The sequence below is a fragment of the Jaculus jaculus genome, chromosome 17 (assembly GCF_020740685.1).
Source record: "Jaculus jaculus isolate mJacJac1 chromosome 17, mJacJac1.mat.Y.cur, whole genome shotgun sequence".
Taxonomy (NCBI): Eukaryota; Metazoa; Chordata; class Mammalia; order Rodentia; family Dipodidae; genus Jaculus; species Jaculus jaculus.
The window spans coordinates 34,456,949-34,471,877 of record NC_059118.1 but is presented as its reverse complement, the minus strand read 5'-3'; the positions used below and the strand labels follow the sequence as shown (position 1 = coordinate 34,471,877).

General features: G+C 38.2%; 1 protein-coding gene across 4 annotated transcripts in view; it reads right to left on the bottom strand.

Annotated features, from left to right (window-relative positions):
• The window catches only part of LOC101614520 (U2 snRNP associated SURP domain containing), a 70,927-nt gene that overhangs the window by 26,662 nt on the left and 29,336 nt on the right, over window positions 1-14,929 (bottom strand). For all 4 annotated transcript variants that reach the window (XM_004663623.3, XM_045136342.1, XM_004663625.2 and 1 more), the window contains 6 exons: window positions 13,560-13,626; window positions 13,313-13,476; window positions 11,874-12,036; window positions 11,402-11,481; window positions 9,717-9,804; window positions 6,363-6,485 (listed from right to left, as the gene is read on the bottom strand). In XM_004663623.3, the coding sequence (XP_004663680.1) occupies window positions 6,363-6,485; window positions 9,717-9,804; window positions 11,402-11,481; window positions 11,874-12,036; window positions 13,313-13,476; window positions 13,560-13,626 (685 nt within the window). The remainder of the gene's footprint in view (window positions 1-6,362; window positions 6,486-9,716; window positions 9,805-11,401; window positions 11,482-11,873; window positions 12,037-13,312; window positions 13,477-13,559; window positions 13,627-14,929) is intronic.

Genomic DNA, 14,929 nt, shown 5'->3' with positions numbered 1-14,929 from the left:
GAGTATTTCCTCTCTCTCCTTGCAAATAAATATTTTTTTAAAGCCCAGAATAGCTAAACCAACACACAGCAAATTGCAACACAGAAACACCAAGAAGCAAGGCAACATGGCTCCTCCAAAAGATCCTAAATTCTCAAGCAACTGACAGACACTTTTAGAGGTAAAATGTCAAGTAAAAATCATCAATGATATAAACAAGCAGATGATTTTAAACCAGGTTCTAGAGAAGAAAGTCAGCAACACAGAGGTAAAAGAAAAATGGATGAGAAAACTACCTATGCAGATGAAAAAAATCAGCAACATGGAAGAAAAATTCAGCAAGGAATCTGAGCATTGAAAAAAAAAATACAAGTGTTGGAAATCAAAACTCAGTAAACACAGTAGAAAGCACTACCGATAAACTCAACCAAGTACAGTAAGTAACATCAGGCAAATAAAACAAGGTTGACAAAATGCTGCATCTAAATATTAGTTGGGGGGCTGGAGAGATGGCTTAATGATTAAGGTGCTTGCCTATGAAGCCTAAGGACCCAGGTTTGATGCCCCAATACCCACGTAAGCCAAATACACAAGGTGGCGCATGTGCCCAGAGTTCATTGGCAGTGGCTAGAGGCCCAGGAGGGCCCATTCTCCCTCTATCTGATGCACGCGCACGCTCTCTCTCTCCCTCCCTCTCCCTCTGTCTCAAATAAGTATCATTTGGGAGAAGAAGCATGACCACAATGTTCAGGAACCCTGAGATGTGATCAAACAAGAATATATGGGACAGAAAGAGCTGGTAATGTTATAATCTCCTCAATGAAATTACTGTAGAAAATATCCCCAAGTCTAGAGGAAGAAACAAATATTCAAATACAAGAGAAGTGGAATTTAGAACCCCAAATATATACGACTAAGAAGACAAGGTGTCAAAATTAAAGAAACATAAAGTAACAAACTTAAATGCCAAAGGGTCAGACACCAACTCATCTACAAAGCAGAAACAGTAGAATAGCATCCCTCTCTCAGCCTGGCAAAATGTTGGTAAAATGCTAACCTCACAACTAAGAAGACTCAAGTCAAGCCCCAGAACGCACACAAAATCCCAAGAGTACTGTGGTACACACCTGTAATTCCAGATGGGGAGGTGGAGCTAGGTGGAGTGAGCAAGGTTCCCAGGAGCTCACTATCTAACCAAGCTGAACTGGACAGTTCCAGACCAATGAGAGAACCTGTCTCAGTAACAGTTGGACAGTGTTCCTGAATATAACACCCAAGGTTGTCCTCTGGCCTCCATACACACATGAACCAACACTTATATGAACATGTGTAGCCGTGACTCTTCCCCCTAAAATCAGATCTTTTATCAGCAACCTTTAAGGGAAGGCATGCAATTTCAAGAGCTCTGAAAGTAAGTAACTGCCAACCTAGTTTGCTATATCCAACAAAACTATCTTGAAAACTGACAGATAAATAAGAACATTTAAAAATAAGCACAAACCAAGGCAGTTCATGGCTTCCAAGAGAGCACGAAGGTATTTACGTAGTCCAAACAAGGAGAACAGGATTTAGTAACATCTCACAGTAACTTTACACCTAAGTAAACACACTCAACTCACCAGCAGACTAGCTAACCAGATTAATAAACTAGATCCTACTTTCTGTAGTCTTTAAGAAACACATCTTATCTTACTAGTAAAGACACCACAGGCTGTGAGCCAAAGGATGGAATGCAAACTATCAAGCAAAGGAAAACCAAGAGCAGGTTGGTTTAGCTACTATGACATCTGATAAGTAGATTTCAAACCAAAAGTAGTCAGAAGAAATAAAGAAGGCCACTACCACTACAAATTAATAAAAGAAACAGTTCATGACAAAGATATACCAATCATAAATATATATTCACCAAATGTTGAGATGCCCAACTTCATAAAACAAAAACAAACAGTCATAAAAAGTTAACATAGGTCTTGATACAGTAATAGTAAGTGATCTCAATACCTCACTTTCATCTCTATTCAGGACAAACTAAAACTCGACAAAGAAACTTTATAAACTATACCATCAATCAAATGGACATTGTATATGCAGACTTCCATCTAACAGAAACAGGAACACATTGTTCTCAGCACCCCACAGAACATTCTCTAAACAGACCATGCTCTAGCCCACAAATCAAGTCTTAACAAATACAAAAGAATCAAAAAGCATCTCAGAGCTGGGGATATAGCACAGTTAGTAGAGTGCTTATCTAGCATGCACAAAGTCCTGGATTCAATCCAGAGTGCAGCATTAAACCAAGGGTGGTGGCATCTGCCTATAATAACAGCACTAAGAAGCTGGAAGAAGAAGGATCAGAATTTCAGAATATCGTAAGCTAAAAAGGGAGCATGAAGAAACCATGGAACCATGAGACACTAACTTAAGAAAAAAAGGGGGAGGGGGGACTTGAGAGATGGCTTAGTGGTTAAGGAGCTTGCCCATGAAGCCTAAGAATGTATGTTCGAATCTCAAAGTCCCACACAGCCAGATTCAAAAGCGACAAATGCATGCAATGTTGCACATGTGCACAAGGGGGCATACACGTCTGGAGCTTGTCCGCAGCAGCTGAAAGACCCTTGTGCGCCCATTCTCTGTTCCTCTCCCTCTCTTAACAATAAAATGGTGGGCCAGAACAGTGCCATGGCTGCAGGTGTGTGCAGCACCCTCTTCACTGGCTACTACTGTGACAGCCAGAGGTGGGGTGACCCCAACTTCAAGAACAGGCTCGAGAACAAAGACAGAAACAGAAGCTTGCCAAGGAGAGAGCTGGGCTTTCCAAGTTACCTGACCTTAAAGATGCTGAGGCTGTTCAGAAGTAGACTAGTAAAGCAATCAGGAAAGAAGTTAAAAGGTTCCTAGAGGCGCTGGAGAAATGGCTAAGTGATTAAGGAACATGCCTGCAAAGCCTAAGGATCCAGGTTCGATTCTCCAGTTCCCACATAAACCAAATGCACAAGGTAGTACATTCATCTGGAGTTCATATGTAGTGGCTAGAGGCCCTGGCATGTCTATTTTCTCTCTCTTTCTCTCCCTCTATCTCTAAATAAAAATTGAAATAAAAAAATTTAAAACACTTTTAAAAAAAATGGTTCCTAGAGGACTAGGGAGATGGCTCAGCTGTTAGAGGCACTTGCTTGCAATACCTTCCAGCCCAGGTTCAATTCCCCAGTACCCACATAAAGCCATATGCACATTGTGATGCATGCACCTTATTCTGTTTCTCAAATAAATAAATAAATAAATAAATAAGAGTTTCTTTAAATCTCTAGGAAAAAACAGATATAAAGTGGCACATGCATCTTAATTCTAAACACACATATGGCAATGGGAGGCACAGCCGGGAGAACCCAAAGCTCGCAGACTTAGCTACAACTACTCTGGCCTTCTCTGGTGAGGCAGGAAGAACTATAAGAGACTCCGTGTCTCAAACAAGGAGAGTACTATCACCTCAAGGTTGACCTCTGACTTCCACAGGCATGCCATGCCATACACACAGAAATAATAAAAGCAAAGAGTTTCTAAAATCAAATGAAACAACTAAGGCAGTTCTAAGAAAACAGTTTGTATATATGAGTGCTTACCTTAAAAAAGAAATCAGAAAAATCTATAATAAATAACCTAGTAATGTCTCAAGGTCCTAGAAATACAAGAATTCAGAAGCAAACACAGTAAAAAGGAAGAAATAATAAAAGATTAGGGAAGGATTAATGAAATGAGTACTAAGAAAAATACACAGAATCAAAATTGAGAAAAAAAAATACACATAATCAACCAAATGAAAAGAAAAAGAAAGAATGACAAGCCTCTCAACAAACTAACCAAAAGAAGAGACAAATTAATGAAGAGACATGAAAGAGGGAAATAAATACAGATTCCAATGAAATGAAATAAAAGAAATATTAGGTCATATATTAATGCTACCCTCACCTTTTGGTTAGAGAAGCTTCTCTTTTGAGATGGACGTTGAGATGACTCAGAAGGCACCATAATGGTGAGAAGTGAAAGAGGAGTGCTCAGCACTGACACACCTCTATCATACTTTCCAAAGCTCAGAGTTCATTGTGGAAGAGGTGGCAGAAAGAACGTAGGAACCAAAAGGGTAGGACTCATTACGATGCACTTTTCCAGACACAAAACGGCCTAGATATCCATGACCTTGCAGTGCCTGATACTATTCTACACAAGACCATTACAACAGGAAACGATGAAGACATCAAAATAAGAGACTGATTAAGAGGGGGAGAGGATGTGATGGACAGTAGAGTTGTAAAGGGGAATTTTGGGGGGAAAGGGAATTACCATGGTTTACTGTCTATGATGAAAATTATCAATAAAAAAAAAAATCAAGCTGCAGAGATAGCTTAGTGGTTAAGGCGCATGCCTGCGAAGCCTAAGGACCCAGGTTCAATTCTCCAGGTCCCACATAAGCCAGATGCACATGGTGGTGCACGTGTCTGGTGTCTGGAGTTTGTTTACAACGGCTAGAGGCCCTGACACACCCACTCTCTCTCTACCTCTCTCTGTCTCTGATAAATAAATAAAAATGATTCTTTAAAAAGAATTATTAGGCAGTCCTTTGAAAGCCTACATTTCAAAAATGTAAAAAAATCTAGAATAAAAGATAAATACCAAAATAACTAAATCAAAATATAAACAACTGAAACAGACCCATACAATCATGTAGTAATAATAAAAAGCCTCCCAAAAAAGATAAGTCCAAGACTAGCTAGATTCACTGCCAAATTCTACAAACTTTTAAAGTACTAATATCAGTGCTCCTCAAACTGATTTCATAAACATTGGCAAGCTCTTTTCATGAAGCTGGTATTACCCTGATAACAAAACCAGATAAGGATACAACAAAGAAAGAAAACTAGATTAACCAATTTCCCTGTGAAGCATAGATGTAAAAATTCTCAGTAAAATTTCTGAAAATTGAATTCAGAAACACACAAAGGCACTGGAGGGAGAGCTCAGTAGATAAAGTGCTTCCTTTGCAAACATGAGGACCTGAATTCAATTCCCAGTGCTCACATCAAAACTCCAGGCAGGCATGGTGGCAACATGTGTAATCCCAGTTCAGGGAGGTAGAGAAATGAGGATCTGGGATTCCATGGGCAGCTAGTTTAGACTAACTGGAAAAACTAAAGGGCAAGGAGAGACCTTTCTGCAAAGGAGTGGATAGATGGCCATCCTGAAGATGACACCCAATGTTGTCCTCTGGCCTCCACCTGCACACACGGACATGCACACATGCATTTATTTTATAAAGTGACCAAGCTGGTTTCATTCCAGGGACGTAACATTACTTCAACATACACAGATGTGTACATAAGACACTTCAGCAAGGAAGCCAATAAATGTGGACAAGGCTTTTGACAAAGTTCAACGTCTCTTCTTCATGATAAAAGCCCTGAAGGAAGTAGAAATAGAAGTAATATGCTTTGAATGTAATAAAAGCTATATATGACAAACTTGGAAAAAACATTATACTAAATGGGGGAAAACTAAGCATTTCCTATAAAATCTGTAATGAGACAAGGGCCAATCTTTCCACTCATATTCAATATAATGCTTAAAGTCTTAGCCAGAGTAATAAGACAAAAGAAAGATACAAAAAAGATAGAAATCAGAAAGGAAAAAATTAAATTATTCATATTAGCAGTATTTATGGTCCTACACTTAAAACATTCTAAAGACACCACAAGGAAACTCCTAAAACTGATATACTTAAAGCATAGCACCAGGATACAAAATCAACAGCAAAAACAAGCACCTTTCTATAGAACAAATTTGTCAAAATTAAATTGAGGGGGAAAAAAAATCTCATTCACAACAGCTACAAAAACAACAATAACAGAACAAACAACCTTGGAAATACACTTCACCAAGGAGGTGAAAGACCTCTACTATGAAAACTAAGACACTGAAGAAAGAATCTGAAGACACTAAGATAGAAAGACAGCCACGTTGATGAATAAGCAGAAGCTTCCGCGCAGCAAAGGAAGCTGCCCGGAGAACAGAGCACCAGAAGAATGGAAAACATCTCTGCCAAATACATATCAGGCAAACCATTAATATCCAGGCAATACGAAGAACTGCAAAAATTAAATGCCAAAAAACTAAATAATGAACTGAATAGGTAGTTCTCAAAAGCAGAAATACAGCCAGGTGTGGTAATACATACCTTTAATCCCAGCACTCGGGAGGCAGAGGCAGGAGGATCACTATGACCTTGGGGCCAACCTGAGACTACATAGTGAATTACAGGTCAGCCTGGGCTAGAATGGGACCCCACCCCAAAAAACTGAATAAATGAATGAATAAAATAAACTACTTACTTCTGTTTCCTTTTCTTCAATAATATTTACAAGTCCTAAGAAAATATTTTGGAGTTTGATCAAAAATGGTTCCGGATAGATGGCCCAATCTTCCCATGCTCTGAAGCAGGTCATTACCCGTTGCTAAATAAATAGGAAACAATGAATAACCATTTGGGCAATATGTCTTCAAATTTCAGTTCATGAGGATGACCACTGTAATTTGCTGAATATTCCTTTAAGATGATTTTTTTAGTTTAAATAACAATATCTAATTTTAAAAATTAAAAAAAAATTCAAGCTGGGCATAGTGGCACATGCCTTTAACCTCGGCACTTAGGAGGCAGAGGAAGAAGGATTGCCATACGTTCAAAGCCATCCTCAGACTACATAGTAAATTCCAGGTCAGCCAGGGTTGGAGTGAGACCCTACCTTGAAAAACCAAAAATTTCAATGTCATCTTCCAATTAAAATAACTGGGGAAAAAGGACAACTTTTTGCCACATAAAGTCAACTCCATGCCATGAGCCACATTCTGAGAAACTCTCCTATAGTAATGCATGAAAGCTGGAAATCCAAGTAGCCATGTTTTATTTCATGTGTGTTTATGTGTACATGAGTGTGAAGGCCAAAGGCTGAGAACTTGTGAATTCAGCTCATTTTAGCTAACAAGCTCACCCCAGGGATCCATGTCTCTGCCTCCCAAGTGCAGAGATTACATGTGTGGGTGTCAGATGTCTCAACTCCCATCTTCACACTTCTGTAGTATATCTTTTACCAACTGAGCCATCTCCACAGCCTTAAAGTAGCCAAGTTCTGACTTGAATCCATTATGATTCAATAAAGTATTTCCTGATTGTAACTAAAACTGTTTTTTTCCTGCCCACTTCCTACACTTGTAACCAATAACCAAAATTTAAGATCTAGGGTTGGGAAGATAGCTCAGTGGTTAAAAATGCTTGTCACTTATTAAACATAAGGGCCTGGGAAATCCAGAAGCCACTTGAGTTTGATTCCCCCAGAATTCATGCAGAATATGGATATATATATATGTGTCTGTATCAGAGACTAGAGAATTGATGGGCCTTACTGCCTGAAAATAGCAGCTGTGTGTTGACGGAAACCCCATCTTGAGAAACAGGCAGAAGAGCAATAGGAAAGAGTACCTAAAGTACTCCTTTGGCCGCCACACATAGGCAGAGTGCTCATTGGTACACACATGTGCATGCACCACATATATACACACACCACACACTCTACACCCACAGATGTAGATGTACATACACTACACAGTAACACACCACACCGTACACTCTACACACACACAAATTAAGGCCAAAAATAATTTAAGGACTAGAGAGATGGTTTAGCAGTTGGGTTGCTTGCCTGTGAAGCCTAGGGACCTAAGTTCTACTTTCCAGATCCCACATTACCCGGACACACAAAGGTGAGGCAAGCACAAGGTCGTACATGCCCTCTAGGTAGCATAAGCACCTGGAGTTCTACTGCAATGTCTGAGGCCCAGGTAACTGTCTCTTTCTGCCTCTCTCTCTAAAATAAATTTAAATTTAAAAAAAGAAAGTTCAAAAAACATTTTAATGGGAGTTGTTTGAATACCTTAAATAATGAAGTCAGCGAACATTTTTTCAAGCTAAAAGTTTCTTGGAGCTGGGCTAAAGGGGCTTCCTTATAGAGCCTGCTAGCTCACATCCAATTCCCTAGCTACTCACATACAGCTGGACACAAAAAAGTGGTGTATGCATTTGTGGGTCCCTGACAGAGACTTGGACATGCCCTTACAGATATGCACAAATAATAATTAAAAACTAAAATTTCTTGGGCTAGAGAGACAGCTGGGTAGTTAAGTGTGTTTCTTAGGAAGCATGAAGGCCCAAGACAATCCAAGTTCAAATCTCCAGATCATACATGAAACAGCTAGGCATGACGACATGTGTCTGTGACCTCAGTCCCATAGGAGAGCAGAAATCTGAGAATTTATGGAGCCCCACAAGCTATGGAATCAGTAAAAGGAAGACCCTACCTCAAAAATAAGATCAGAAGGAAGAACAAGGGAGCAGGACTCCACAGGCAAGGAAACCCTACTAAAGGTGAGCATATTGGGTGCTACAGGGGCACATATATGTGCATACACCACACATTACAAACATAAACAGAAAAATTTTTTCTAGATGGGCATGGTGGCGCACGCCTTTAATCCCAGCATTTGGGAGGCAAAGGTAGGAGAATCATCATGAGTCCAAGGCCACCCCGAGATTACATAGTGAATTTCAGGCCAGCCTGGACTGGAGTGAAACCCTACCTTAAAAAAAAAAAATCCTTAACAAACTCTTCCCACAAAAATATAATCGCTTGTTCTTTTTCTTTTCAATTTTTTTTTTTTTTTTTTTTTTTGGTTTTGTTATTTATTTGAGAGCAACAGACAAGACAGAGAGAGAAAAAGGCAGATAGTTAGAGAATGGGCGCACCAGGGCCTCCAACCACTGCAAATGTACTCCAGATGCATGTGCCCCTTGTGCACCTGGCTTATGTGGGTCCTGGGGAATCAAGCCTCAAATAGAGGTCCAGAGGTTTCACAGGCAAGCACTTAAATTGTTAAGCCATCTCTCCATCTCTATAATCTCTTTTCAATTTAAGTTTTTTTTCTTTTATTTTTGCTTTGACTCACTTTTCATTTTTAAAATTTTATTTGTTTATTGGAGAGAGAGAAAGAATGAATGAATGGGCATGCAAGGGCATCAGGCCACATTAAATGAATTCCAGATGCATGCACTACCTTGTGAATCTATCTGGCTTATGTGGGTCCTGGGGAATGGAACCTGGGTCCTTTGGCTTTGCAAGCAAGCACCTTAACGGCTAAGCCATCTCCCTAGCCCTTGACTCACTTTCTTAACATTGGCCTATAGCTTAAGATGTTAGGGAAAGAAAAAAGTGGGGCCTGGGAACATGCTCAAGGGTTAAAGGTGCTTCCTTGTAAAGCCTGCTGGCCTAGGTTCCAATCTCAGCACCTCCATAAAATTTAATGTAATCTGAAACTCACAGTGGCATAAGCTAGAGAACCTGAGGAAGGTAGAGCACAAGCCACTTTGAGGCTGTCCTCTGACCTCCCCATGCATGACATGCACCCCCAACACACATATAAAATAAATAAAAGATTACCACAGAACTTCACATAAGCTGGTTTTTTTAAAGTTTCATAGTTTGTTATAATGAAGGTGAAATGTCAGCATAACTTAAAAACAGTAATTTATAAAAATGCACATTTGTATGTCTTATACATACTTTCTTTCTTAGTCTTCCATGGCCCTCATTCTCTATCTACTTAACACATTAGGGCAAAAGCATTAAAACACATACCTTAAAGTTTTCAGATTGTAAATGGCCTTGAATTGTACGATAGGTAGCATTGAGGTCTGAAAATATCTGACATAGCTTTGTTTCAAAACTGAAATTCAAATAATACATTCTTTAAAATAGCATTTGTTTAAAAACCCACATCTTCATTATGATAGACATTGAAAAATCACTCAGGATTTAAATACTTAGATTTAGTAAATGGAGAAATTCTTAAACATTAATAATAATGTATTTAAAACCTAAAACTGGAAATGAACTGCCTGAACTCCTATTATTCTGAATTTTTCTACCACAAATTCCTTGAGCTTATACTAGTTTCCTTCAACAGCAAGCAACTTTCTACCTTCTGTTTCATAAAGCAGCAAACGTAAGAGGAACTAAGAACAGGACCAGCATTTTGTTTGTTTGTTTCTTCCTTTTTCTAAGATGAGGTCTCATGCAGCTCAGGCTAAACTCAAACTCACTATGTTCCTGAGTATGACCTTCAACTTTTGGTCTTCTTCCCTTCAATTCTCAACTGCTGGGATTAAAGGTGTGTTTATGTGATATTGGGGACTGAAGCCAGGGTTTTATGATAGTAGGCAGGCAATAATCTCCATCTCCAGTCAGGACCCCCATTTCTAAAATTTCATTTCAGCATCAGTTCTTAGCCCTATGGGACTTAAGACAATATACATAAATTGCAGTATAGCAGCATAACTCCCTATTGCCCTAAAAAATAAAAAATTAACATTGGGAGCCAGGAAGATAGTTTAATCAACCAAGTTGCTTGCCCTGAAAGCACAAGGTCTGAATTTGTATCTCCAATAGCCACATAAAAGCTGGGTGCAGTAGTGTGTAGTAATAGAAACAGCAGGATCCCTAGAGCTCCCTGGCTAACCAATCTTCTTGAAATGGTGAGCCCCAGTTCACAGAAAGATTCTAACACTAAAAACAAAAAAAAAATGAATCTGGGCATGGTGATACACGCCTTTAATCCCAGCACTTGGGAGGCAGAAGTAGGAGGATTGCTGTGAGTTCGAGGCCACCCTGAGACTACATAGTGAGTTCCATGTCAGCCTGGGCTAGAAAAAAAATGAGAGCAGTAAGACACACATGTTGTTGACCTTTGATCTCTCCAGTAAAATACATGTACCCATATATGAATATGCACATATAAAATGTATATACATGCATACTACATGTACTTGCATACAAAATAAAATTAAAATCAGAAAGCTAAAAATATTAAAACTTTTCAAAAACTACATTTTACATTGACTTAATTTAATCAAAGTCTACTTTTTAAAAAAATCCCTCAGCCAGGCACAGTGGCACACGCCTTTAATCCCAGCAGCAGGAGGTAGAGGTATGAGAATCATGGAGAGTTCGAGGCCACCCTTAAACTACATAGTGTACAATTCATAGAAAACCAAAAACACAAAATGAATAAATGTAAGTTATTTGGGGGAGGGGGTGTTGAGGTAGCGTCCCACTGCAGCCCAAGTTAACCTGAAATTCATTATGTAGTCCCAGACTGGCCTGGAACTCAGATACCTGAGTACTGGGATTAAAGGTGTGTGCCACTACACCCAGCCAAATTATTTCTTATTAATAAAGGATGCTAACAAAACAAGCTTATGTTTTGACCTCTGTACTGTTAAATATTTTATTTCAGGAATATCAACTTATAATATTATACTTACAATTTTCTGTAATATGAAGCATTGGCAACTTTGGCTGATGAGTTGTATAAAACATCAGAAACCAAATATAATCTGGCAATCTGTAACAACAACAGACAACATTAAATAGGCTAAAATTAAAAAAAAAAAAATTACTAGCCAGTAATATATCTAGAAAAAAATCTGTATTTTCATTCCTTAAATCAGTAGCAGATAGTTAATTGTAGTTATAATTTAATAATCACTAGTTTGTGAAACTCAGCATCACTACAATTACGTCTTTGGCAGAAATAAAATTTGTTTACTCATTTACATTTCAACTTGTTAATAACTTGTATACAAGTGAACTGAACAAGTTTCTCAGGGAAATTAAAACTACAGGAATGATTTCATCAGTTAGGTTCTTTGTTCAAAAAGAAAAAGTTTCAATCAAAAATAAGTCAACTACTCTCTTCCCTGCTCTTAAATGTTCACAGAGAAATCGCTTCCATACCTTCTTAGGAAGTGGAGTCTTCAGGATGGACAAGGACTCAGCAATGCAATCCACTATCTCTTCAGCTGCTTCAGCATTATTAAGGCAGAAAACCATTGCATCACCAATGTCATTTTTCCTAGGAGTTAATCCTCGCAAGATTTCTTCTAATTTATCCCGCTGTCTGAATATAAATTTTAACCTTATTAATATTCACCAACATACATGTAAATGCCATTATGGCTTTTGCTCAAACTAGTTTTTTAAAACCCACTCAGACAAAATAATTCTGAAGACTAAATTTTAAGACCCCTCCCCATATGTATTTCAATTTTTAAAAACTTGTATAGAGAAAATACTTTTCCAAAACTAACAGATTCCAGTGACTTCTGTTAACTTAAAAATTAGGTAAATTTAGCCGGGTGTGGTGGTACACGCCTTTAATCCCAGAACTTGGAAGGCAGAAGTAGGAGGATCTGTGTGAGTTCAAGGCTACCCTGAGACCCCATGGTGAATTCCAGGTTAACCTGGGCTAGAGCATGAAACCCCACCTCGAAAAACAAAACAAACAAAAAAAATTAAGTAAATTTAAAATTATGAACATTTTTCCAAGTCTTCAAAAGTGCCCCAGTCCTATCATCCTATTATGTTGAAAAATAGCCTTCAAAATCTTTACTCTCCTTTGAATGTAGTGTTACTTTAGCACTTCTGCAAGGGATTAGGACAGACTTTTTCTGTTAAGAATAAGACCAAAAATGCTTTAGATTCTTGAGACCACTTGGTCTTTATCATTTACTCTACAGCCCTAGACAACAAACATTCTTTACAAAAACTGAGCACAACTGTTTTCCTATATAACATTATTCAGTGAACCAGGAGGCAGCCAGATTTAGCCTCCAGACCAAGCACAGAATTAAACTACTGAATGTACACCTACAGAAACATACATCTCTCACAATTATAAGCCTCGTTAGCAATCAGCCTGATAAATAATGCACTGATACAATGGGTATCAAGCCTTATAGACTATGCAATGAATATGTAACCTTAACTAATAAAAATTCTTCTAGCCAGTTTTCTTCCCACAAGAGTAGAAAAGAAACTGAACAGCTACCAGATGAGGTTCTCCTCTTTAAATGTGCCTACCTGTACTGGGTCAATATTACAATACTAAAGAACTCACTGTACTGGGTTAGTATTACAATACTAAAGAACTCACTTATCCTTAAGAGATGATCACTATGACACCAGGAAGAAGAAGTAAAAGTCAACAGGAAACAGGTTTGTATTTATGTTTAAAATTATAAAGCATATAATGAAGCATATTACTATGTGAAACATTCACTAAGGAGAACATTGTATCTCAGGATTAAGATAGACACAGCAAGACTATTAATGAAAGCAACTATTAAACAACTTTTCTGAATGTGTAACAGAAATGGGGGGGTTGGGAATCTTACTCTTCCTTAAGTGCTCCCTTTTTACTAGGCTCCTCTACAAAAGCCTCTGTTTCTTGCTCTTCTGACATTCCATGCAGGTATGGATTTAATGGTGGTGGCCTCCAAAATGATCCATTTTTAAACATTCGAAAATCTTCTGTTCGCCATTTAGTTGGAGAATCTCCCTAATAAACACCCAAAAAGTTATTAGTTCAAATAACTCGGAGTTAAAATTAACAGAGTAACAAAGAAAACTAATTCTACTTGCCTGCAGAATAGAATAAAGCTTCCACCTGTAGTAAACATGGGCTGGTGTCTGATTTTCAAATAAGAACCTAAATAAAGCCAACAGCAAAGAAATAAATATTGTATTCTTTATAATAAACAATTAAAAAATATTATTTGCCTATTTAGTTCTAAAGAACACCACAGCTAAGGTGTCTGTCAATCTCATTCATCTTGCATCTATTCCTGGCCCAAGCCCAGATTATTTTACTAACATGAATACTGAGAAGGTTCATCTTGCTGAGATTTGTGATTGCTTCACAGAGCACTTACAGATCAGATGCTATACCTAGGCCACAGAGACATGTTCTCAACTTGTATTTTCAAAAGCAGTGATTCTACAGTACTTAAGAATATTCAATTAATATCTGAGATTTGGAAGACAATTCCCTTTCAAAGTCATTTGTTAAAATTTCTCACTTATGGGCTGGAGAGATGGCTTAGCGGTTAAGCGCTTGCCTGTGAAGCCTAAGGACCCCGGTTCGAGGCTCGGTTCCCCAGATCCCACGTTAGCCAGATGCACAAGGGGGCACACGCGTCTGGAGTTCGTTTGCAGTGGCTGGAAGCCCTGGCACGCCCATTCTCTCTCTCTCCCTCTATCTGTCTTTCACTCTGTGTCTGTCGCTCTCAGATAAATAAATAAATATTTTTTAAAAATTTAAAAAAAATTTCTCACTTATAATTGTCTCATTCAAAAGCATAATAATTATTTTCCAGATAGAAAATGTTGAAAGCAATACTACTTAATTCAAAATGTGATAAAAAAAAATTGACCTAAACATATTCAAATATAATTACTAAGATAAACTTCTTATCCTACAAAAATCCTATTTTTATATTTTCATATTTGAAAACACTTTTAATACCAAAAACTAAATTAAAAGCAGCTTTACAATGAACATTTGATGAATAAACCAAATACAGTATACAGATACAATAGAATATTATTTGGCCTTAAAAAGGAGGTGGGTATGGTAGCTCACACCAGTAATCCCAACAACTCAGAAAGCTGAGCCAAGAGGATGAACACAAGTTTGGTGCTAGCCTAGGCTACAAAATGAAGCCATTCTAATATCCTCCCACCTGACAGAAAGAAGAGAATTTCAGTGTATAGCTACAACATGGTGAGCCCTGGATACATAAGTGAAATAAGCCAGTCCCAACAGGACAAACACTGTTTAATACCACTCTCCTGAGATGCCAAGAATAACCAAATTCATACAGATAGGAAGAATGTTGATTGCCAGGGGCTGAGGCCAAAAAATGGGCACAGGGGTTTTAGTTATAAATTTGAAAAAGTGGTCTGCAAATGGATGGTAGTGTTGATTGTGTAACAGCAGTTTAAATGCACTT